Here is a 23754-nt window from a genome sequence, read left to right as displayed (position 1 = left end):
TCTTTTACTGGGCCACATTTTAAAACGTTATAGAGAAATTAATGAATAGTTTCTCCCTCTCTCTCTTCCCCTCTTTCTCTCTCTTCCCCTCCTTCTCTCTCTTCCCCTCCTTCTCTCTCTCCCCATCTCCTCTCGCTCCCTCTCTCTCTTCCCTTCCTCTCTCTCCCCATCTCCTCTCGCTCCCTCTCTCTCTCCCCCTCCCTCCCTCTATCTCCCCCTCCCTCCCTCTCTCTCCCCCTCCCTCCCTCCCTCTCTCTCTCCCCCTCCCTCCCTCTATCTCCCCCTCCCTCCCTCTCTCTCCCCCTCCCTCCCTCTCTCTCCCCCTCCCTCCCTCCCTCTCTCTCCCCCTCCCTCCCTCTCTCTCCCCCTCCCTCCCTCTATCTCCCCCTCCCTCCCCCTCCCTCCCTCTCTCTCCCCCTCCCTCCCTCTCTCTCCCCCTCCCTCCCTCTCTCTCTCCCTACCTCCCTCTATCTCCCCCTCCCTCCCTCTATCTCCCTCTCTCTCCCCCTCCCTCCCTCTCCCCCTCCCTCCCTCCCTCTCTCTCCCCCTCCCTCCCTCCCTCTCTCTCCCTCTCTCTCCCCCTCCCTCCCTCTCTCTCCCCCTCCCTCCCTCTCTCTCCCCCTCCCTCCCTCCCTCCCTCCCTCCCTCCCTCCCTCCCTCCCTCCCTCCCTCCCTCCCTCTCTCTCCCCCTCCCTCCCTCTATCTCCCCCTCCCTCCCTCTCTCTCCCCCTCCCTCCCTCCCTCTCTCTCCCCCGCCCTCCCTCCCTCTCTCTCCCCCTCCCTCCCTCTATCTACCCCTCCCTCTCTCTCTCTCCCCCTCTCTCCCTCTCTCCTCCCCCTCTCTCCCCCCTCCAGACAACAGTGATAGAGTATGTGAAGCCGTCTGATCTGAAGAAGGACATGAACGAGACTTTTAAAGAGAAGTTTCCTCAAGTCAAGCTGACACTCAGCAAGATCAGGAGGTATGCTACTGTAGTGTGTGTGTGTGGGTGTGGGTGGGTGTGGGTGTGTGTGTGTGGGTACGGTCATTTCCATAGATGTTTTGTCTTTCTCTTTTCCCAACACCCCCTCCCTCCCCCTCTCTCTCTTCCCTCTCTTCCTCTCCCTCTCACCCTCTCTCTTCCCCTCCTTCTCTCTCTCCCCATCTCCTCTCCCTCCTCTCTCTCTCTCTCTCTCCCTCCATCTTTCCTTCTCTCCCCTCCCTCCCTCCCTACCTCCCTCTTCTTCCCTCCCTCCCTCTTCTTCCCTCCCTACCTCCCTCTGTCTTCTCCCTCTCTTCCGCTTTCCCTCTCACCCTCTCTCTTCCACCCCCCCTCTCTCTCTCCCTCTCACTCTCTCTCTTCCCTCTCTCTTGCTCTCTCCCTCTCTCTTCCGCCCCTCTCCCCCTCTCGCTCTCACCCTCTTTCTTCCACCCCTCTCCTTCTCTCCCTCTCGCTCTCACCCTCTCTCTTCTTCCTCTCCGTCTCACCCTCTCTTCCCCCCTCTCCTTCTCTCCCTCTCGCTCTCACCCTCTCTCTTCCCCTCTCCCTCTTGTTCTCACCCCCTCTCCTCTCCCTCTCACCCTCTCTCTTCTTCCTCTCCGTCTCACCCTCTCTCTTCCCCCCCTCTCCTTCTCTCCCTCTCGCTCTCACCCTCTCTCTCTTCCCCTCTCCCTCTTGTTCTCACCCCCTCTCCTCTCCCTCTCACCCTCTCTCTTCCACCCCTCTCTCCTCTCGCTCTCTCCCTCACCCTCTCTTCCCCCCTCTCCCTCACCCTCTCTTTTCCCTCTCTCCCTCACCCTCTCTTCCTCTCCCTCTCACCCTCTCTTCCACCCCTCTCGCCTCTCCCTCTCACCCTCTCTCTTCCCCTCTTATTGACATGGAAAGTATAACCACATCCATGACCAAACGAAACATTTTTTATTATTATATATATATATATATATAATATTATATTAATTATTATTATGTATATACATATAGGGCTGTATGTCCAGGTGGTGTTAAGGCGGTGCTAATGTCAAACCAACGTTAGTTTGTTAATTTCGTCTTGTAAAAAAAAACGGGCATTTTCCAGCCCTTAACGCCAGGCTTGGTAATGTACCTGTCTTATATCACCTTGCGCTCAGATGGGTGGCTGGAAATATTTTTAGGTCCTTAAAAATATGATCCAATGTGTTAATTTCCGGCAGCGATGATATTTATTTATTTTTGATGCCTGTAATACTTCGTATTTAGAAACTGCCCCCACCACCATTTTGTTTTATTGGATTTAAAACTAAGCCCAGCTTCCTCTCCTCTCAAGGCTTTTCAAGACTGTCGATTTAAAAGGTTTAACTCCTGAGACCGCTTGGAAATTAATCTTAATCACCGAAGCTTTATTAAAACATTAAGTTTGAGAGGAGTTTAACCAGTGAGCTGACATTCCCTTTTTATCTCTGCGTTGTGGACAAACCCACATTATTTTAACCAATCAGGTTCCGTTTAAGACGTACGTAAAACCCCCTCCAAGATGTCGGCTACGGGTCCGGGCCCATCAGGAAACGAGAGGTGAGATCCTCGGTGAATACAGTCAACCTCGTATTTAGAAGTTATCTGTAACCTGTAAAAAAAAAATATTGAAATTAAAAGGCTTGTTTTTTATGTTTCTTGTGTTCAAAACCCTCCCTTAGGCCTACTATAAGCCCTCCCTTAGGCCTACTATAAGCCCTCCCTTAGCCCTCCCTTAGGCCTACTATAAGCCCTCCCTTAGGCCTACTATAAGCCCTCCCTTAGGCCTACTATAAGCCCTCCCTTAGGCCTACTATAAGCCCTCCCTTAGCCCTACTATAAGCCCTCCCTTAGGCCTACTATAAGCCCTCCCTTAGGCCTACTATAAGCCCTCCCTTAGGCCTACTATAAGCCCTCCCTTAGGCCTACTATAAGCCCTCCCTTAGCCCTACTATAAGCCCTCCCAGCCCTACTATAAGCCCTCCCTTAGGCCTACTATAAGCCCTCCCTTAGGCCAACTATAAGCCCTCCCTTAGGCCTACTATAAGCCCTCCCTTAGGCCAACTATAAGCCCTCCCTTAGGCCTACCATAAGCCCTCCCTTAGGCCTACTTTAATCCCTCCCTTAGGCCTACTATAAGCCCTCCCTTAGGCCTACTATAAGCCCTCCCTTAGGCCTACTATAAGCCCTCCCTTAGCCCTACTATAAGCCCTCCCTTAGCCCTACTATAAGCCCTCCCTTAGGCCTACTATAATCCCTCCCTTAGGCCTACTATAAGCCCTCCCTTAGGCTTACTATAAGCCCTCCCTTAGGCCTACTATAAGCCCTCCCTTAGGCCTACTATAAGCCCTCCCTTAGCCCTACTATAAGCCCTCCCTTAGGCCTACTATAAGCCCTCCCTTAGCCCTCCCTTTGCCCTACTATAAGCCCTTCCTTAGCCCTCCCTTAGGCCTACTATAAGCCCTCCCTTAGGCCTACTATAAGCCCTTCCTTAGCCCTCCCTTAGCCCTCCCTTAGCCCTACTATAAGCCCTCCCTTAGCCCTCCCTTAGGCCTACTATAAGCCCTCCCTTAGGCCAACTATAAGCCCTCCCTTAGGCCTACCATAAGCCCTCCCTTAGGCCTACTTTAATCCCTCCCTTAGGCCTACTATAAGCCCTCCCTTAGGCCTACTATAAGCCCTCCCTTAGGCCTACTATAAGCCCTCCCTTAGCCCTACTATAAGCCCTCCCTTAGCCCTACTATAAGCCCTCCCTTAGGCCTACTATAATCCCTCCCTTAGGCCTACTATAAGCCCTCCCTTAGGCTTACTATAAGCCCTCCCTTAGGCCTACTATAAGCCCTCCCTTAGGCCTACTATAAGCCCTCCCTTAGCCCTACTATAAGCCCTCCCTTAGGCCTACTATAAGCCCTCCCTTAGCCCTCCCTTTGCCCTACTATAAGCCCTTCCTTAGCCCTCCCTTAGGCCTACTATAAGCCCTCCCTTAGGCCTACTATAAGCCCTTCCTTAGCCCTCCCTTAGCCCTCCCTTAGCCCTACTATAAGCCCTCCCTTAGCCCTCCCTTAGGCCTACTATAAGCCCACCCTTAGCCCTCCCTTAGCCCTACTATAAGCCCTCCCTTAGGCCAACTATAAGCCCTCCTTTAGGCCAACTATAAGCCCTCCCTTAGGCCTACCATAAGCCCTCCCTTAGGCCTACTATAAGAACTCCCTTAGCCCTCCCTCATGCCTACTATAAGCCCTCCCTTAGGCCTACTATAAGCCCTCCCTTAGGCCTACTATAAGCCCTCCCTTAGCCTTCCCTTAGGCCTACTATATCACCTTGCGCTCAGATGGGTGGCTGGAAATATTTTTAGGTCCTTAAAAATATGATCCAATGTGTTAATTTCCGGCAGCGATGATATTTATTTATTTTTGATGCCTGTAATACTTCGTATTTAGAAACTGCCCCCACCACCATTTTGTTTTATTGGATTTAAAACTAAGCCCAGCTTCCTCTCCTCTCAAGGCTTTTCAAGACTGTCGATTTAAAAGGTTTAACTCCTGAGACCGCTTGGAAATTAATCTTAATCACCGAAGCTTTATTAAAACATTAAGTTTGAGAGGAGTTTAACCAGTGAGCTGACATTCCCTTTTTATCTCTGCGTTGTGGACAAACCCACATTATTTTAACCAATCAGGTTCCGTTTAAGACGTACGTAAAACCCCCTCCAAGATGTCGGCTACGGGTCCGGGCCCATCAGGAAACGAGAGGTGAGATCCTCGGTGAATACAGTCAACCTCGTATTTAGAAGTTATCTGTAACCTGTAAAAAAAAAATATTGAAATTAAAAGGCTTGTTTTTTATGTTTCTTGTGTTCAAAACCCTCCCTTAGGCCTACTATAAGCCCTCCCTTAGGCCTACTATAAGCCCTCCCTTAGCCCTCCCTTAGGCCTACTATAAGCCCTCCCTTAGGCCTACTATAAGCCCTCCCTTAGGCCTACTATAAGCCCTCCCTTAGGCCTACTATAAGCCCTCCCTTAGCCCTACTATAAGCCCTCCCTTAGGCCTACTATAAGCCCTCCCTTAGGCCTACTATAAGCCCTCCCTTAGGCCTACTATAAGCCCTCCCTTAGGCCTACTATAAGCCCTCCCTTAGCCCTACTATAAGCCCTCCCAGCCCTACTATAAGCCCTCCCTTAGGCCTACTATAAGCCCTCCCTTAGGCCAACTATAAGCCCTCCCTTAGGCCTACTATAAGCCCTCCCTTAGGCCAACTATAAGCCCTCCCTTAGGCCTACCATAAGCCCTCCCTTAGGCCTACTTTAATCCCTCCCTTAGGCCTACTATAAGCCCTCCCTTAGGCCTACTATAAGCCCTCCCTTAGGCCTACTATAAGCCCTCCCTTAGCCCTACTATAAGCCCTCCCTTAGCCCTACTATAAGCCCTCCCTTAGGCCTACTATAATCCCTCCCTTAGGCCTACTATAAGCCCTCCCTTCGGCTTACTATAAGCCCTCCCTTAGGCCTACTATAAGCCCTCCCTTAGGCCTACTATAAGCCCTCCCTTAGCCCTACTATAAGCCCTCCCTTAGGCCTACTATAAGCCCTCCCTTAGCCCTCCCTTTGCCCTACTATAAGCCCTTCCTTAGCCCTCCCTTAGGCCTACTATAAGCCCTCCCTTAGGCCTACTATAAGCCCTTCCTTAGCCCTCCCTTAGCCCTCCCTTAGCCCTACTATAAGCCCTCCCTTAGCCCTCCCTTAGGCCTACTATAAGCCCACCCTTAGCCCTCCCTTAGCCCTACTATAAGCCCTCCCTTAGGCCAACTATAAGCCCTCCTTTAGGCCAACTATAAGCCCTCCCTTAGGCCTACCATAAGCCCTCCCTTAGGCCTACTATAAGAACTCCCTTAGCCCTCCCTCATGCCTACTATAAGCCCTCCCTTAGGCCTACTATAAGCCCTCCCTTAGGCCTACTATAAGCCCTCCCTTAGCCTTCCCTTAGGCCTACTATATCACCTTGCGCTCAGATGGGTGGCTGGAAATATTTTTAGGTCCTTAAAAATATGATCCAATGTGTTAATTTCCGGCAGCGATGATATTTATTTATTTTTGATGCCTGTAATACTTCGTATTTAGAAACTGCCCCCACCACCATTTTGTTTTATTGGATTTAAAACTAAGCCCAGCTTCCTCTCCTCTCAAGGCTTTTCAAGACTGTCGATTTAAAAGGTTTAACTCCCGAGACCGCTTGGAAATTAATCTTAATCACCGAAGCTTTATTAAAACATTAAGTTTGAGAGGAGTTTAACCAGTGAGCTGACATTCCCTTTTTATCTCTGCGTTGTGGACAAACCCACATTATTTTAACCAATCAGGTTCCGTTTAAGACGTACGTAAAACCCCCTCCAAGATGTCGGCTACGGGTCCGGGCCCATCAGGAAACGAGAGGTGAGATCCTCGGTGAATACAGTCAACCTCGTATTTAGAAGTTATCTGTAACCTGTAAAAAAAAAATATTGAAATTAAAAGGCTTGTTTTTTATGTTTCTTGTGTTCAAAACCCTCCCTTAGGCCTACTATAAGCCCTCCCTTAGGCCTACTATAAGCCCTCCCTTAGCCCTCCCTTAGGCCTACTATAAGCCCTCCCTTAGGCCTACTATAAGCCCTCCCTTAGGCCTACTATAAGCCCTCCCTTAGGCCTACTATAAGCCCTCCCTTAGCCCTACTATAAGCCCTCCCTTAGGCCTACTATAAGCCCTCCCTTAGGCCTACTATAAGCCCTCCCTTAGGCCTACTATAAGCCCTCCCTTAGGCCTACTATAAGCCCTCCCTTAGCCCTACTATAAGCCCTCCCAGCCCTACTATAAGCCCTCCCTTAGGCCTACTATAAGCCCTCCCTTAGGCCAACTATAAGCCCTCCCTTAGGCCTACTATAAGCCCTCCCTTAGGCCTACTATAAGCCCTCCCTTAGGCCTACTATAAGCCCTCCCTTAGGCCTACTATAAGCCCTCCCTTAGCCCTACTATAAGCCCTCCCTTAGGCCTACTATAAGCCCTCCCTTAGGCCTACTATAAGCCCTCCCTTAGGCCTACTATAAGCCCTCCCTTAGGCCTACTATAAGCCCTCCCTTAGCCCTACTATAAGCCCTCCCTTAGGCCTACTATAAGCCCTCCCTTAGGCCTACTATAATCCCTCCCTTAGGCCTACTATAAGCCCTCACTTAGGCTTACTATAAGCCCTCCCTTAGGCCTACTATAAGCCCTCCCTTAGGCCTACTATAAGCCCTCCCTTAGCCCTACTATAAGCCCTCCCTTAGGCCTACTATAAGCCCTCCCTTAGCCCTCCCTTTGCCCTACTATAAGCCCTTCCTTAGCCCTCCCTTAGGCCTACTATAAGCCCTCCCTTAGGCCTACTATAAGCCCTTCCTTAGCCCTCCCTTAGCCCTCCCTTAGCCCTACTATAAGCCCTCTCTTAGCCCTCCCTTAGGCCTACTATAAGCCCACCCTTAGGCCAACTATAAGCCCTCCTTTAGGCCAACTATAAGCCCTCCCTTAGGCCTACCATAAGCCCTCCCTTAGGCCTACTATAAGAACTCCCTTAGCCCTCCCTCATGCCTACTATAAGCCCTCCCTTAGGCCTACTATAAGCCCTCCCTTAGGCCTACTATAAGCCCTCCCTTAGCCTTCCCTTAGGCCTACTATAAGCCCTCCCTTAGGCCTACTATAAGCCCTCCCTTAGGCCTACTATAAGCCCTCCATTAGCCCTCCCTTAGGCCTACTATAAGCCCTCCCTTAGCCCTCCCTTAGGCCTACTATAAGCCCTCCCTTAGCCCTCCCTTAGTCCTACTATAAGCCCTCCCTTAGCCCTCCGTTAGGCCTACTATAAGCCCTCCCTTAGCCCTCCCTTAGCCCTACTATAAGCCCTTCCTTAGCCCTACTATAAGCCCTCCCTTAGCCCTCCCTTAGGCCTACTATAAGCCCTCCCTTAGCCCTCCCCTAGGCCTACTATAAGCCCTCCCTTAGCCCTCCCTTAGGCCTACTATAAGCCCTCCCTTAGCCCTCCCTTAGGCCTACTATAAGCCCTCCCTTAGCCCTCCCTTAGGCCTACTATAAGCCCTCCCTTAGGCCTACTATAAGCCCTCCCTTAGCCCTACTATAAGCCCTCCCTTAGGCCTACTATAATCCCTCACTTAGGCCTACTATAAGCCCTCCCTTAGGCCTACTATAAGCCCTCCCTTAGGCCTACTATAAGCCCTCCCTTAGGCCTACTATAAGCCCTCCCTTAGCCCTACTATAAGCCCTCCCTTAGGCCTACTGTAAGCCCTCCCTTAGCCCTCCCTTAGGCCTACTATAAGCCCTCCCTTAGCCCTCCCTTAGGCCTACTATAAGCCCTCCCTTAGCCCTCCCTTAGGCCTACTATAAGCCCTCCCTTAGGCCTACTATAAGCCCTCCCTTAGGCCTACTATAAGCCCTCCCTTAGCCCTACTATAAGCCCTCCCTTAGGCCTACTATAAGCCCTCCCTTAGGCCTACTATAAGCACTCCCTTAGGCCTACTATAAGCCCTCCCTTAGGCCTACTATAAGCCCTCCCTTAGCCCTACTATAAGCCCTCCCTTAGCCCTACTATAAGACCTCCCTTAGGCCTACTATAAGCCCTCCCTTAGGCCTACTATAAGCCCTCCCTTAGGCCTACTATAAGCCCTCCCTTAGCCCTACTATAAGCCCTCCCTTAGGCCTACTATAATCCCTCACTTAGGCCTACTATAAGCCCTCCCTTAGGCCTACTATAAGCCCTCCCTTAGGCCTACTATAAGCCCTCCCTTAGGCCTACTATAAGCCCTCCCTTAGCCCTACTATAAGCCCTCCCTTAGGCCTACTATAAGCCCTCCCTTAGCCCTCCCTTAGGCCTACTATAAGCCCTCCCTTAGCCCTCCCTTAGGCCTACTATAAGCCCTCCCTTAGGCCTACTATAAGCCCTCCCTTAGGCCTACTATAAGCCCTCCCTTAGGCCTACTATAAGCCCTCCCTTAGGCCTACTATAAGCCCTCCCTTAGGCCTACTATAAGCCCTCCCTTAGGCCTACTATAAGCCCTCCCTTAGGCCTACTATAAGCCCTCCCTTAGCCCTACTATAAGCCCTCCCTTAGCCCTACTATAAGCCCTCCCTTAGGCCTACTATAAGCCCTCCCTTAGGCCAACTATAAGCCCTCCCTTAGGCCTACTATAAGCCCTCCCTTAGGCCAACTATAAGCCCTCCCTTAGGCCTACCATAAGCCCTCCCTTAGGTCTACTATAATCCCTCCCTTAGGCCTACTATAAGCCCTCCCTTAGGCCTACTATAAGCCCTCCCTTAGGCCTACTATAAGCCCTCCCTTAGCCCTACTATAAGCCCTCCCTTAGCCCTACTATAAGCCCTCCCTTAGGCCTACTATAATCCCTCCCTTAGGCCTACTATAAGCCCTCCCTTAGGCCACTATAAGCCCTCCCTTAGCCCTACTATAAGCCCTCCCTTAGGCCTACTATAAGCCCTCCCTTAGCCCTCCCTTTGCCCTACTATAAGCCCTTCCTTAGCCCTCCCTTAGGCCTACTATAAACCCTCCCTTAGGCCTACTATAAGCCCTTCCTTAGCCCTCCCTTAGCCCTCCCTTAGCCCTACTATAAGCCCTCCCTTAGCCCTCCCTTAGGCCTACTATAAGCCCACCCTTAGCCCTCCCTTAGCCCTCCCTTAGCCCTACTATAAGCCCTCCCTTAGGCCAACTATAAGCCCTCCCTTAGGCCAACTATAAGCCCTCGCTTAGGCCTACCATAAGCCCTCCCTTAGGCCTACTATAAGCACTCCCTTAGCCCTCCCTCATGCCTACTATAAGCCCTCCCTTAGGCCTACTATAAGCCCTCCCTTAGGCCTACTATAAGCCCTCCCTTAGCCCTCCCTTAGGCCTACTATAAGCCCTCCCTTAGCCCTCCCTTAGGCCTACTATAAGCCCTCGCTTAGCCCTCCCTTAGGCCTACTATAAACCCTCCCTTAGCCCTCCCTTAGCCCTACTATAAGCCCTCCCTTAGCCCTCCCTTAGGCCTACTATAAGCCCTCCCTTAGGCCTACAATAAGCCCTCCCTTAGCCCTCCCTTAGTCCTACTATAAGCCCTCCCTTAGCCCTCCGTTAGGCCTACTATAAGCCCTCCCTTAGCCCTCCCTTAGCCCTACTATAAGCCCTTCCTTAGCCCTACTATAAGCCCTCCCTTAGCCCTCCCTTAGGCCTACTTTAAGCCCTCCGTTAGCCCTCCCTTAGGCCTACTATAAGCCCTCCCTTAGCCCTCCCTTAGGCTTACTATAAGCCCTCCCTTAGGCCTACTATAAGCCCTTCCTTAGCCCTCCCTTAGCCCTCCCTTAGCCCTACTATAAGCCCTCCCTTAGCCCTCCCTTAGCCCTCCCTTAGGCCTACTATAAGCCCACCCTTAGCCCTCCCTTAGCCCTACTATAAGCCCTCCCTTAGGCCTACTATAAGCCCTCCCTTAGCCCTCCCTTAGGCCTACTATAAGCCCTCCCTTAGGCCTACTATAAGCCCTCCCTTAGGCCTACTATAAGCCCTCCCTTAGCCCTACTATAAGCCCTCCCTTAGGCCTACTATAATCCCTCACTTAGGCCTACTATAAGCCCTCCCTTAGGCCTACTATAAGCCCTCCCTTAGGCCTTCTATAAGCCCTCCCTTAGGCCTACTATAAGCCCTCCCTTAGGCCTTCTATAAGCCCTCCCTTAGGCCTACTATAAGCCCTCCCTTAGCCCTCCCTTAGGCCTACTATAAGCCCTCCCTTAGCCCTCCCTTAGGCCTACTATAAGCCCTCCCTTAGCCCTCCCTTAGGCCTACTATAAACCCTCCCTTAGGCCTACTATAATCCCTCCCTTAGGCCTACTATAAGCCCTCCCTTAGGCTTACTATAAGCCCTCCCTTAGGCCTACTATAAGCCCTCCCTTAGGCCACTATAAGCCCTCCCTTAGCCCTACTATAAGCCCTCCCTTAGGCCTACTATAAGCCCTCCCTTAGCCCTCCCTTTGCCCTACTATAAGCCCTTCCTTAGCCCTCCCTTAGGCCTACTATAAACCCTCCCTTAGGCCTACTATAAGCCCTTCCTTAGCCCTCCCTTAGCCCTCCCTTAGCCCTACTATAAGCCCTCCCTTAGCCCTCCCTTAGGCCTACTATAAGCCCACCCTTAGCCCTCCCTTAGCCCTACTATAAGCCCTCCCTTAGGCCAACTATAAGCCCTCCCTTAGGCCAACTATAAGCCCTCGCTTAGGCCTACCATAAGCCCTCCCTTAGGCCTACTATAAGCACTCCCTTAGCCCTCCCTCATGCCTACTATAAGCCCTCCCTTAGGCCTACTATAAGCCCTCCCTTAGGCCTACTATAAGCCCTCCCTTAGCCCTCCCTTAGGCCTACTATAAGCCCTCCCTTAGGCCTACTATAAGCCCTCCCTTAGGCCTACTATAAGCCCTCCATTAGCCCTCCCTTAGGCCTACTATAAGCCCTCCCTTAGCCCTCCCTTAGGCCTACTATAAGCCCTCCCTTAGCCCTCCCTTAGGCCTACTATAAGCCCTCGCTTAGCCCTCCCTTAGGCCTACTATAAACCCTCCCTTAGCCCTCCCTTAGCCCTACTATAAGCCCTCCCTTAGCCCTCCCTTAGGCCTACTATAAGCCCTCCCTTAGGCCTACAATAAGCCCTCCCTTAGCCCTCCCTTAGTCCTACTATAAGCCCTCCCTTAGCCCTCCGTTAGGCCTACTATAAGCCCTCCCTTAGCCCTCCCTTAGCCCTACTATAAGCCCTTCCTTAGCCCTACTATAAGCCCTCCCTTAGGCCTACTATAAGCCCTCCCTTAGCCCTCCCTTAGGCCTACTATAAGCCCTCCCTTAGCCCTCCCTTAGGCCTACTATAAGCACTCCCTTAGGCCTACTATAAGCCCTTCCTTAGCCCTCCCTTAGCCCTCCCTTAGCCCTACTATAAGCCCTCCCTTAGCCCTCCCTTAGCCCTCCCTTAGGCCTACTATAAGCCCACCCTTAGCCCTCCCTTAGCCCTACTATAAGCCCTCCCTTAGGCCTACTATAAGCCCTCCCTTAGCCCTCCCTTAGGCCTACTATAAGCCCTCCCTTAGGCCTACTATAAGCCCTCCCTTAGGCCTACTATAAGCCCTCCCTTAGCCCTACTATAAGCCCTCCCTTAGGCCTACTATAATCCCTCACTTAGGCCTACTATAAGCCCTCCCTTAGGCCTACTATAAGCCCTCCCTTAGGCCTTCTATAAGCCCTCCCTTAGGCCTACTATAAGCCCTCCCTTAGGCCTTCTATAAGCCCTCCCTTAGGCCTACTATAAGCCCTCCCTTAGCCCTCCCTTAGGCCTACTATAAGCCCTCCCTTAGCCCTCCCTTAGGCCTACTATAAGCCCTCCCTTAGCCCTCCCTTAGGCCTACTATAAACCCTCCCTTAGCCCTCCCTTAGGCCTACTATAAGCCCTCCCTTAGGCCTACTATAAGCCTTCCCTTAGCCCTCCCTTAGGCCTACTATAAGCCCACCCTTAGCCCTCCCTTAGCCCTACTATAAGCCCTCCCTTAGGCCTACTATAAGCCCTCCCTTAGCCCTCCCTTAGGCCTACTATAAGCCCTCCCTTAGGCCTACTATAAGCCCTCCCTTAGGCCTACTCTAAGCCCTCCTTTAGGCCTACTATAAGCCCTCCCTTAGGCCTACTATAAGCCCTCCCTTAGCCCTACTATAAGCCCTCCCTTAGCCCTACTATACGCCCTCCCTTAGGCCTACTATAAGCCCTCCATTAGGCCTACTATAAGCCCTCCCTTAGGCCTACTATAAGCCCTCCCTTAGGCCTACTATAAGCCCTCCCTTAGCCCTACTATAAGCCCTCCCTTAGCCCTACTATAAGCCCTCCCTTAGGCCTACTATAATCCCTCACTTAGGCCTACTATAAGCCCTCCCTTAGGCCTACTATAAGCCCTCCCTTAGGCCTACTATAAGCCCTCCTTTAGGCCTACTATAAGCCCTCCCTTAGCCCTACTATAAGCCCTCCCTTAGGCCTACTATAAGCCCTCCCTTAGCCCTCCCTTAGGCCTACTATAAGCCCTCCCTTAGCCCTCCCTTAGGCCTACTATAAGCCCTCCCTTAGGCCTACTATAAGCCCTTCCTTAGCCCTCCCTTAGCCCTCCCTTAGCCCTACTATAAGCCCTCCCTTAGCCCTCCCTTAGTTCTACTATAAGCCCACCCTTAGCCCTCCCTTAGCCCTACTATAAGCCCTCCCTTAGGCCAACTATAAGCCCTCCCTTAGGCCTATTATAAGCCCTCCCTTAGGCCAACTATAAGCCCTCCCTTAGGCCTACCATAAGCCCTCCCTTAGGCCTACTATAATCCCTCCCTTAGGCCTACTATAAGCCCTCCCTTAGGCCTACTATAAGCCCTCCCTTAGGCCTACTATAAGCCCTCCCTTAGCCCTACTATAAGCCCTCCCTTAGCCCTACTATAAGCCCTCCCTTAGGCCTACTATAATCCCTCCCTTAGGCCTACTATAAGCCCTCCCTTAAGCCTACTATAAGCCCTCCCTTAGGCCAACTATAAGCCCTCCCTTAGGCCTACCATAAGCCCTCCCTTAGGCCTACTATAAGCCCTCCCTTAGCCCTCCCTTTGCCCTACTATAAGCCCTTCCTTAGCCCTCCCTTAGGCCTACTATAAGCCCTCCCTTAGGCCTACTATAAGCCCTTCCTTAGCCCTCCCTTAGCCCTCCCTTAGCCCTACTATAAGCCCTCCCTTAGCCCTCCCGAAGGCCTACTATAAGCCCACCCTTAGCCCTCCCTTAGCCCTACTATAAGCCCTCCCTTAGGCCAACTATAAGCCCTCCCTTAGGCCAACTATAAGCCCTCCCTTAGGCCTACCATAAGCCCTCCCTTAGGCCTACTATAAGCCCTCCCTTAGCCCTCCCTCATGCCTACTATAAGCCCTCCCTTAGGCCTACTATAAGCCCTCCCTTAGGCCTACTATAAGCCCTCCCTTAGCCCTCCCTTAGGCCTACTATAAGCCCTCCCTTAGGCCTACTATAAGCCCTCCATTAGCCCTCCCTTAGGCCTACTATAAGCCCTCCCTTAGGCCTACTATAAGCCCTCCCTTAGCCCTCCCTTAGGCCTACTATAAGCCCTCGCTTAGCCCTCCCTTAGGCCTACTATAAGCCCTCCCTTAGCCCTCCCTTAGCCCTACTATAAGCCCTCCCTTAGCCCCCCCTTAGGCCTACTATAAGCCCTCCCTTAGCCCTCCCCTAGTCCTACTATAAGCCCTCCGTTAGGCCTACTATAAGCCCTCCCTTAGCCCTCCCTTAGCCCTACTATAAGCCCTTCCTTAGCCCTCCCTTAGCCCTACTATAAGCCCTCCCTTAGCCCTCCCTTAGCCCTACTATAAGCCCTCCCTTAGCCCTCCCTTAGGCCTACTATAAGCCCTCCCTTAGGCCTACTATAAGCCCTCCCTTAGCCCTACTATAAGCCCTCCCTTAGCCCTACTATAAGCCCTCCCTTAGGCCTACTATAATCCCTCCCTTAGGCCTACTATAAGCCCTCCCTTAGGCCTACTATAAGCCCTCCCTTAGGCCTACTATAAGCCCTCCCTTAGGCCTACTATAAGCCCTCCCTTAGCCCTACTATAAGCCCTCCCTTAGGCCTACTATAGGCCCTCCCTTAGCCCTCCCTTAGCCCTACTATAAGCCCTTCCTTAGCCCTCCCTTAGGCCTACTATAAGCCCTTCCTTAGCCCTCCCTTAGCCCTCCCTTAGCCCTACTATAAGCCCTCCCTTAGCCCTCCCTTAGGCCTACTATAAGCCCTCCCTTAGGCCAACTATAAGCCCTCCCTTAGGCCTACCATAAGCCCTCCCTTAGGCCTACTATAAGCACTCCCTTAGCCCTCCCTCATGCCTACTATAAGCCCTCCCTTAGGCCTACTATAAGCCCTCCCTTAGGCCTACTATATGCCCTCCCTTAGCCCTCCCTTAGGCCTACTATAAGCCCACCCTTAGCCCTCCCTTAGCCCTACTATAAGCCCTCCCTTAGGCCTACTATAAGCCCTCCCTTAGGCCTACTATAAGCCCTCCCTTAGGCCTACTATAAGCCCTCCCTTAGCCCTACTATAAGCCCTCCCTTAGCCCTACTATAAGCCCTCCCTTAGGCCTACTATAATCCCTCCCTTAGGCCTACTATAAGCCCTCCCTTAGGCCTACTATAAGCCCTCCCTTAGGCCTACTATAAGCCCTCCCTTAGGCCTACTATAAGCCCTCCCTTAGCCCTACTATAAGCCCTCCCTTAGGCCTACTATAAGCCCTCCCTTAGCCCTCCCTTTGCCCTACTATACCCCCTTCCTTAGCCCTCCCTTAGGCCTACTATAAGCCCTCCCTTAGGCCTACTATAAGCCCTTCCTTAGCCCTCCCTTAGCCCTACTATAAGCCCTCCCTTAGCCCTCCCTTAGGCCTACTATAAGCCCTCCCTTAGCCCTCCCTTAGTCCTACTATAAGCCCTCCCTTAGCCCTCCGTTAGGCCTACTATAAGCCCTCCCTTAGCCCTCCCTTAGCCCTACTATAAGCCCTCCCTTAGCCCTACTATAAGCCCTCCCTTAGGCCTACTATAATCCCTCCCTTAGGCCTACTATAAGCCCTCCCTTAGGCCTACTATAAGCCCTCCCTTAGCCCTACTATAAGCCCTCCCTTAGCCCTACTATAAGCCCTCCCTTAGGCCTACTATAATCCCTCCCTTAGGCCTACTATAAGCCCTCCCTTAAGCCTACTATAAGCCCTCCCTTAGGCCAACTATAAGCCCTCCCTTAGGCCTACCATAAGCCCTCCCTTAGGCCTACTATAAGCCCTCCCTTAGCCCTCCCTTTGCCCTACTATAAGCCCTTCCTTAGCCCTCCCTTAGGCCTACTATAAGCCCTCCCTTAGGCCTACTATAAGCCCTTCCTTAGCCCTCCCTTAGCCCTCCCTTAGCCCTACTATAAGACCTCCCTTAGCCCTCCCTTAGCCCTCCCTTAGGCCTACTATAAGCCCACCCTTAGCCCTCCCTTAGCCCTACTATAAGCCCTCCCTTAGGCCAACTATAAGCCCTCCCTTAGGCCAACTATAAGCCCTCCCTTAGGCCTACCATAAGCCCTCCCTTAGGCCTACTATAAGCCCTCCCTTAGCCCTCCCTCATGCCTACTATAAGCCCTCCCTTAGGCCTACTATAAGCCCTCCCTTAGGCCTACTATAAGCCCTCCCTTAGCCCTCCCTTAGGCCTACTATAAGCCCTCCCTTAGGCCTACTATAAGCCCTCCATTAGCCCTCCCTTAGGCCTACTATAAGCCCTCCCTTAGGCCTACTATAAGCCCTCCCTTAGCCCTCCCTTAGGCCTACTATAAGCCCTCGCTTAGCCCTCCCTTAGGCCTACTATAAGCCCTCCCTTAGCCCTCCCTTAGCCCTACTATAAGCCCTCCCTTAGCCCTCCCTTAGGCCTACTATAAGCCCTCCCTTAGCCCTCCCCTAGTCCTACTATAAGCCCTCCGTTAGGCCTACTATAAGCCCTCCCTTAGCCCTCCCTTAGCCCTACTATAAGCCCTTCCTTAGCCCTCCCTTAGCCCTACTATAAGCCCTCCCTTAGGCCTACTATAAGCCCTCCCTTAGCCCTACTATAAGCCCTCCCTTAGGCCTACTATAAGCCCTCCCTTAGCCCTCCCTTTGCCCTACTATACCCCCTTCCTTAGCCCTCCCTTAGGCCTACTATAAGCCCTCCCTTAGGCCTACTATAAGCCCTTCCTTAGCCCTCCCTTAGCCCTACTATAAGCCCTCCCTTAGCCCTCCCTTAGGCCTACTATAAGCCCTCCCTTAGCCCTCCCTTAGTCCTACTATAAGCCCTCCCTTAGCCCTCCGTTAGGCCTACTATAAGCCCTCCCTTAGCCCTCCCTTAGCCTTACTATAAGCCCTCCCTTAGCCCTACTATAAGCCCTCCCTTAGGCCTACTATAATCCCTCCCTTAGGCCTACTATAAGCCCTCCCTTAGGCCTACTATAAGCCCTCCCTTAGCCCTACTATAAGCCCTCCCTTAGCCCTACTATAAGCCCTCCCTTAGGCCTACTATAATCCCTCCCTTAGGCCTACTATAAGCCCTCCCTTAAGCCTACTATAAGCCCTCCCTTAGGCCAACTATAAGCCCTCCCTTAGGCCTACCATAAGCCCTCCCTTAGGCCTACTATAAGCCCTCCCTTAGCCCTCCCTTTGCCCTACTATAAGCCCTTCCTTAGCCCTCCCTTAGGCCTACTATAAGCCCTCCCTTAGGCCTACTATAAGCCCTTCCTTAGCCCTCCCTTAGCCCTCCCTTAGCCCTACTATAAGACCTCCCTTAGCCCTCCCTTAGCCCTCCCTTAGGCCTACTATAAGCCCACCCTTAGCCCTCCCTTAGCCCTACTATAAGCCCTCCCTTAGGCCAACTATAAGCCCTCCCTTAGGCCAACTATAAGCCCTCCCTTAGGCCTACCATAAGCCCTCCCTTAGGCCTACTATAAGCCCTCCCTTAGCCCTCCCTCATGCCTACTATAAGCCCTCCCTTAGGCCTACTATAAGCCCTCCCTTAGGCCTACTATAAGCCCTCCCTTAGCCCTCCCTTAGGCCTACTATAAGCCCTCCCTTAGGCCTACTATAAGCCCTCCATTAGCCCTCCCTTAGGCCTACTATAAGCCCTCCCTTAGGCCTACTATAAGCCCTCCCTTAGCCCTCCCTTAGGCCTACTATAAGCCCTCGCTTAGCCCTCCCTTAGGCCTACTATAAGCCCTCCCTTAGCCCTCCCTTAGCCCTACTATAAGCCCTCCCTTAGCCCTCCCTTAGGCCTACTATAAGCCCTCCCTTAGCCCTCCCCTAGTCCTACTATAAGCCCTCCGTTAGGCCTACTATAAGCCCTCCCTTAGCCCTCCCTTAGCCCTACTATAAGCCCTTCCTTAGCCCTCCCTTAGCCCTACTATAAGCCCTCCCTTAGCCCTCCCTTAGCCCTACTATAAGCCCTCCCTTAGCCCTCCCTTAGGCCTACTATAAGCCCTCCCTTAGGCCTACTATAAGCCCTCCCTTAGCCCTACTATAAGCCCTCCCTTAGCCCTACTATAAGCCCTCCCTTAGGCCTACTATAATCCCTCCCTTAGGCCTACTATAAGCCCTCCCTTAGGCCTACTATAAGCCCTCCCTTAGGCCTACTATAAGCCCTCCCTTAGGCCTACTATAAGCCCTCCCTTAGCCCTACTATAAGCCCTCCCTTAGGCCTACTATAGGCCCTCCCTTAGCCCTCCCTTAGCCCTACTATAAGCCCTTCCTTAGCCCTCCCTTAGGCCTACTATAAGCCCTTCCTTAGCCCTCCCTTAGCCCTCCCTTAGCCCTACTATAAGCCCTCCCTTAGCCCTCCCTTAGGCCTACTATAAGCCCTCCCTTAGGCCAACTATAAGCCCTCCTTTAGGCCTACCATAAGCCCTCCCTTAGGCCTACTATAAGCACTCCCTTAGCCCTCCCTCATGCCTACTATAAGCCCTCCCTTAGGCCTACTATAAGCCCTCCCTTAGGCCTACTATATGCCCTCCCTTAGCCCTCCCTTAGGCCTACTATAAGCCCACCCTTAGCCCTCCCTTAGCCCTACTATAAGCCCTCCCTTAGGCCTACTATAAGCCCTCCCTTAGGCCTACTATAAGCCCTCCCTTAGGCCTACTATAAGCCCTCCCTTAGCCCTACTATAAGCCCTCCCTTAGCCCTACTATAAGCCCTCCCTTAGGCCTACTATAATCCCTCCCTTAGGCCTACTATAAGCCCTCCCTTAGGCCTACTATAAGCCCTCCCTTAGGCCTACTATAAGCCCTCCCTTAGGCCTACTATAAGCCCTCCCTTAGCCCTACTATAAGCCCTCCCTTAGGCCTACTATAAGCCCTCCCTTAGCCCTCCCTTTGCCCTACTATACCCCCTTCCTTAGCCCTCCCTTAGGCCTACTATAAGCCCTCCCTTAGGCCTACTATAAGCCCTTCCTTAGCCCTCCCTTAGCCCTACTATAAGCCCTCCCTTAGCCCTCCCTTAGGCCTACTATAAGCCCTCCCTTAGCCCTCCCTTAGTCCTACTATAAGCCCTCCCTTAGCCCTCCGTTAGGCCTACTATAAGCCCTCCCTTAGCCCTCCCTTAGCCCTACTATAAGCCCTTCCTTAGCCCTACTATAAGCCCTTCCTTAGCCCTCCCTTAGCCCTACTATAAGCCCTCCTACACCTTCCTTGTTTTATGGTTACAATGGACGTCCGTGACTTTCTCAAATCTTCTGGAGATGTGAATGCAGTCTGATCTGTAAAATGTTTCCAATTATGTTGATAAACCACAGGCCTATTGGGGAGCAGTAGAACGGGGAGAGGACGTTCTCTCTCTCTCTCTCTGTCCATACAGGATCGTTGTCCTGCTACTGTGAACAGTATGAATGTGTGTATAAAAAAAAAACTCTAGTTTGAGTCGTTTCAATTTTTTTAATTTTTTTTAGACCTCATCAATAATTAATTTACATTTTTCTTATTGACAATGTCTGGCATGTCCATGCTCAGCCATAATGCATTTTATAGTAGTCCTAGCCCGTACGTCTTTGCTAAATATGTTAACTATGTTCTTAGTAATGTTATTGGCTTCAATAGCATTCACACTCGATGAGTGTGAGTGTGAATGCTATGTGAATGCGTGAATGTGTGAATGTGTGAATGCTATTGAAGCCAATAACATTACTAAGAACATAGTTAACATATTTAGCAAAGACGTCTACATTTTATATGTTTTGTTTCTAACATTGGAATTGGAGTTGTTTCCGAGGCAACACATAAAAGACAAAAAAAACACACAACTAAAAACACAACTAAATACACAACTAACTACACAACTAACTACACAACTAACTACACAACTAACTACACAACTAAATACACAACTAACTACACAACTAACTACACAACGAACTACACAACTAACTACACAACTAACTACACAACGAACTACACAACTAACTACACAACGAACTACACAACTAAATACACAACTAACTACACAACTAACTACACAACTAACTACACAACTAACTACACAACTAACTACACAACTAACTACACAACTAAAAACACAACTAAATACACAACTAACTACACAACTAAATACACAACTAAAAACACAACTAAAAACACAACTAACTACACAACTAAATACACAACTAAATACACAACTAACTACACAACTAACTACACAACTAAAAACACAACTAACTACACAACTAACTACACAACTAAATACACAACTAACTACACAACTAACTACACAACTAACTACACAACTAAAAACACAACTAAATACACAACTAACTACACAACTAACTACACAACTAACTACACAACTAAATACACAACTAAATACACAACTAAATACACAACTAAAAACACAACTAACTACACAACTAACTACACAACTAACTACACAACTAAATACACAACTAAATACACAACTAAATACACAACTCAATACACAATTAAATACACAATTAAATACACAATTAAATACACAACTAAATACACAATTAAATACACAATTAAATACACAACTAAATACACAACTCAATACACAATTAAATACACAATTAAATACACAACTAAATACACAACTAAATACACAATTAAATACACAATTAAATACACAATTAAATACACAATTAAATACACAATTAAATACACAACTAAATACACAACTAAATACATAACTAAATACACAACTAAATACACAAAGTGAAGTATCCACATATTTCGCCATGGAGCACGTTCTGATTGGCCAGTGAGGGGTCAAGCCTGGACACACCCACAACGTGTTTATTCATCAACATAGCAACAGTATTTCGGACACACCGCTGAACCTATAGCGCCACCGCCTGCGTTTAGATTGGCCGTTGAGTTTGTTAAAATAGAACCCCGTGGACTCATGTTAAATCAATATCGCTCTCTCTCTCTCTCTCTCTCTCTCTCTCTGTCTCTCTCCCTCTCTTTCTCTCTCTCTCTCTCTCTCTTCTTTCTCTCTCTCTCTCTCTCTTCTTTCTCTCTCTCTCTCTCTCTCCTTTCTCTCTCTCTCTCTGTCTCTCTCTCTCTCTCTCTGTCTCTCTCTGTCTCTCTCTGTCTCTCTCTCTCTCTCTCTCCCTTCTCTATCTCTCTCTGTCTCTCTCTCTCTCTCTCTGTCTCTCTGTCTCTCTCTGTCTCTCTCTCTCTCTCTCTCTCTCTCTCTCTCTCTCTCTCTCTCTGTCTCTCTCTGTCTCTCTCTCTCTGTCTCTCTGTCTCTCTCTGTTTCTCTCTCTCTGTCTCTCTCTCTCTCTGTCTCTCTCTCTCTGTCTCTCTCTGTCTCTGTCTCTCTCTGTCTCTCTCTCTCTGTCTGTCTCTCTCTCTCTCTCTCTGTCTCTCTCTGTCTCTCTGTCTCTCTGTCTCTCTCTGTCGCTCTCTCTCTGTCTCTCTCTCTCTCTCTGTCTCTCTCTGTCTCTCTCTCTCTGTCTCTCTCTCTCTCTGTCTCTCTGTCCTCCAGTCTGAAAAGGGAGATACGTACGGTGGGTGACGACTGCGGACTGCAGCCGGTCACCGTGGCGATGGCGTTTGTTTACTTTGAGAAGCTGGTCCTCCAGGGACGACTCAACAAACGCAACAGGAAGTTGGTGTCTGCCGCCTGCGTGCTCCTCGCTGCTAAGATCAGCAGCGACCTCAAGAAGCAGGACGTCACTCAGCTCATAGATGTACGTGTGTATAATTACAATATCTCTTTATGTGCATATGTGGGCTGTTTTTCTGTGTTTTTCTTTATGAGAGCTTGTTGTTGGACGTTAAACTCCTGGACTCAACTACCAACCTCCTATCAGAGTGCTTTCTAATCCCAAAAACAGGCATTTGAGAAAAGTAATGTTTCTCTGTTCTTTAGGGTTTCCTTTTGTTACCTGAGGCTGGCCCTCTGTCCCCATGGCCCTCTGTCACCATGGCCCCTCTGACCCCCATGGCCCCTCTGACCCTCATGGCCCCTCTGACCCTCATGGCCCCTCTGACCCCCATGGCCCCTCTGACCCCCATGGCCCCTCTGACCCCCATGGCCCTTCTGACCCCATGGCCCTCTGACCCCCATGGCCCTCTGACCCCCATGGCCCTCTGACCCCATGGCCCCTCTGACCCCCATGGCCCCTCTGATCCCCATGACCCCTCTGACCCCCATGGCCCTCTCACCCCCATGGCCCCTCTGACCCCCATGGCCCCTCTGACCCTCATGGCCCCTCTGACCCTCATGGCCCTCTGACCCTCATGGCCCTCTGACCCCCATGGCCCCTCTGACCCTCATGGCCCCTCTGACCCTCATGGCCCCTCTGACCCCCATGGCCCCTCTGACCCCCATGGCCCCTCTGACCCCCATGGCCCTCTGACCCCCATGGCCCCTCTGACCCCCATGACCCTCTGACCTCATGGCCCTCTGACCTCATGGCCCTCTGACCCCTCTGACCCCCATGGCCCTCTGACCTCATGGCCCTCATGTTCTTCTTACACAAAGCAGCAGTCAGCAGGGCCATTATATGACAGTTTATATTGCTAAACATCAGATCTTCCTGTAGTGTGTGGAAACTGATCCTGAGACTGTTCATTTTTATTGTTTATTTCACTTTTGTTAATTGTCTACTTCACTTGCTTTGGCAATGTTAGCATGTTTCCCACACCAATAAAGCCCCTTGCTTTGGCAATGTTAGCATGTTTCCCACACCAATAAAGCCCCTTGCTTTGGCAATGTTAACATGTTTCCCATACCAATAAAGCCCCTTGCTTTGGCAATGTTAACATGTTTCCCACACCAATAAAGCCCCTTGCTTTGGCAATGTTAACATGTTTCCCACACCAATAAAGCCCCTTGCTTTGGCAATGTTAACATGTTTCCCACACCAATAAAGCCCCTTGCTTTGGCAATGTTAACATGTTTCCCACACCAATAAAGCCCCTTGCTTTGGCAATGTTAACATGTTTCCCACACCAATAAAGCCCCTTGCTTTGGCAATGTTAACATGTTTCCCACACCAATAAAGCCCCTTGCTTTGGCAATGTTAACATGTTTCCCACACCAATAAAGCCCCTTGCTTTGGCAATGTTAACATGTTTCCCACACCAATAAAGCCCCTTGCTTTGGCAATGTTAACATGTTTCCCACACCAATAAAGCCCCTTGCTTTGGCAATGTTAACATGTTTCCCACACCAATAAAGCCCCTTGCTTTGGCAATGTTAACATGTTTCCCACACCAATAAAGCCCCTTGCTTTGGCAATGTTAACATGTTTCCCACACCAATAAAGCCCCTTGCTTTGGCAATGTTAACATGTTTCCCACACCAATAAAGCCCCTTGCTTTGGCAATGTTAACATGTTTCCCACACCAATAAAGCCCCTTGCTTTGGCAATGTTAACATGTTTCCCACACCAATAAAGCCCCTTGCTTTGGCAATGTTAACATGTTTCCCATACCAATAAAGCCCCTTGCTTTGGCAATGTTAACATGTTTCCCACACCAATAAAGCCCCTTGCTTTGGCAATGTTAACATGTTTCCCACACCAATAAAGCCCCTTGCTTTGGCAATGTTAACATGTTTCCCACACCAATAAAGCCCCTTGCTTTGGCAATGTTAACATGTTTCCCACACCAATAAAGCCCCTTGCTTTGGCAATGTTAACATGTTTCCCACGCCAATAAAGCCCCTTGCTTTGGCAATGTTAACATGTTT

General features: G+C 50.7%; 1 protein-coding gene across 1 annotated transcript in view; it reads left to right on the top strand.

Annotated features, from left to right (window-relative positions):
* Positions 1–23754, top strand: part of LOC110510377 (CDK5 and ABL1 enzyme substrate 2) — a 113790-nt gene that overhangs the window by 88730 nt on the left and 1306 nt on the right. Inside the window, exons 7-8 of the mRNA XM_036947799.1 lie at positions 856–962; positions 21541–21745. Coding sequence (XP_036803694.1) covers positions 856–962; positions 21541–21745 — 312 coding nt within the window. The remainder of the gene's footprint in view (positions 1–855; positions 963–21540; positions 21746–23754) is intronic.

Source organism: Oncorhynchus mykiss, chromosome 16, assembly GCF_013265735.2.
Source record: "Oncorhynchus mykiss isolate Arlee chromosome 16, USDA_OmykA_1.1, whole genome shotgun sequence".
NCBI classification, from domain to species: domain Eukaryota; kingdom Metazoa; phylum Chordata; class Actinopteri; order Salmoniformes; family Salmonidae; genus Oncorhynchus; species Oncorhynchus mykiss.
This window is presented reverse-complemented; position numbering and strand designations above follow the sequence as displayed.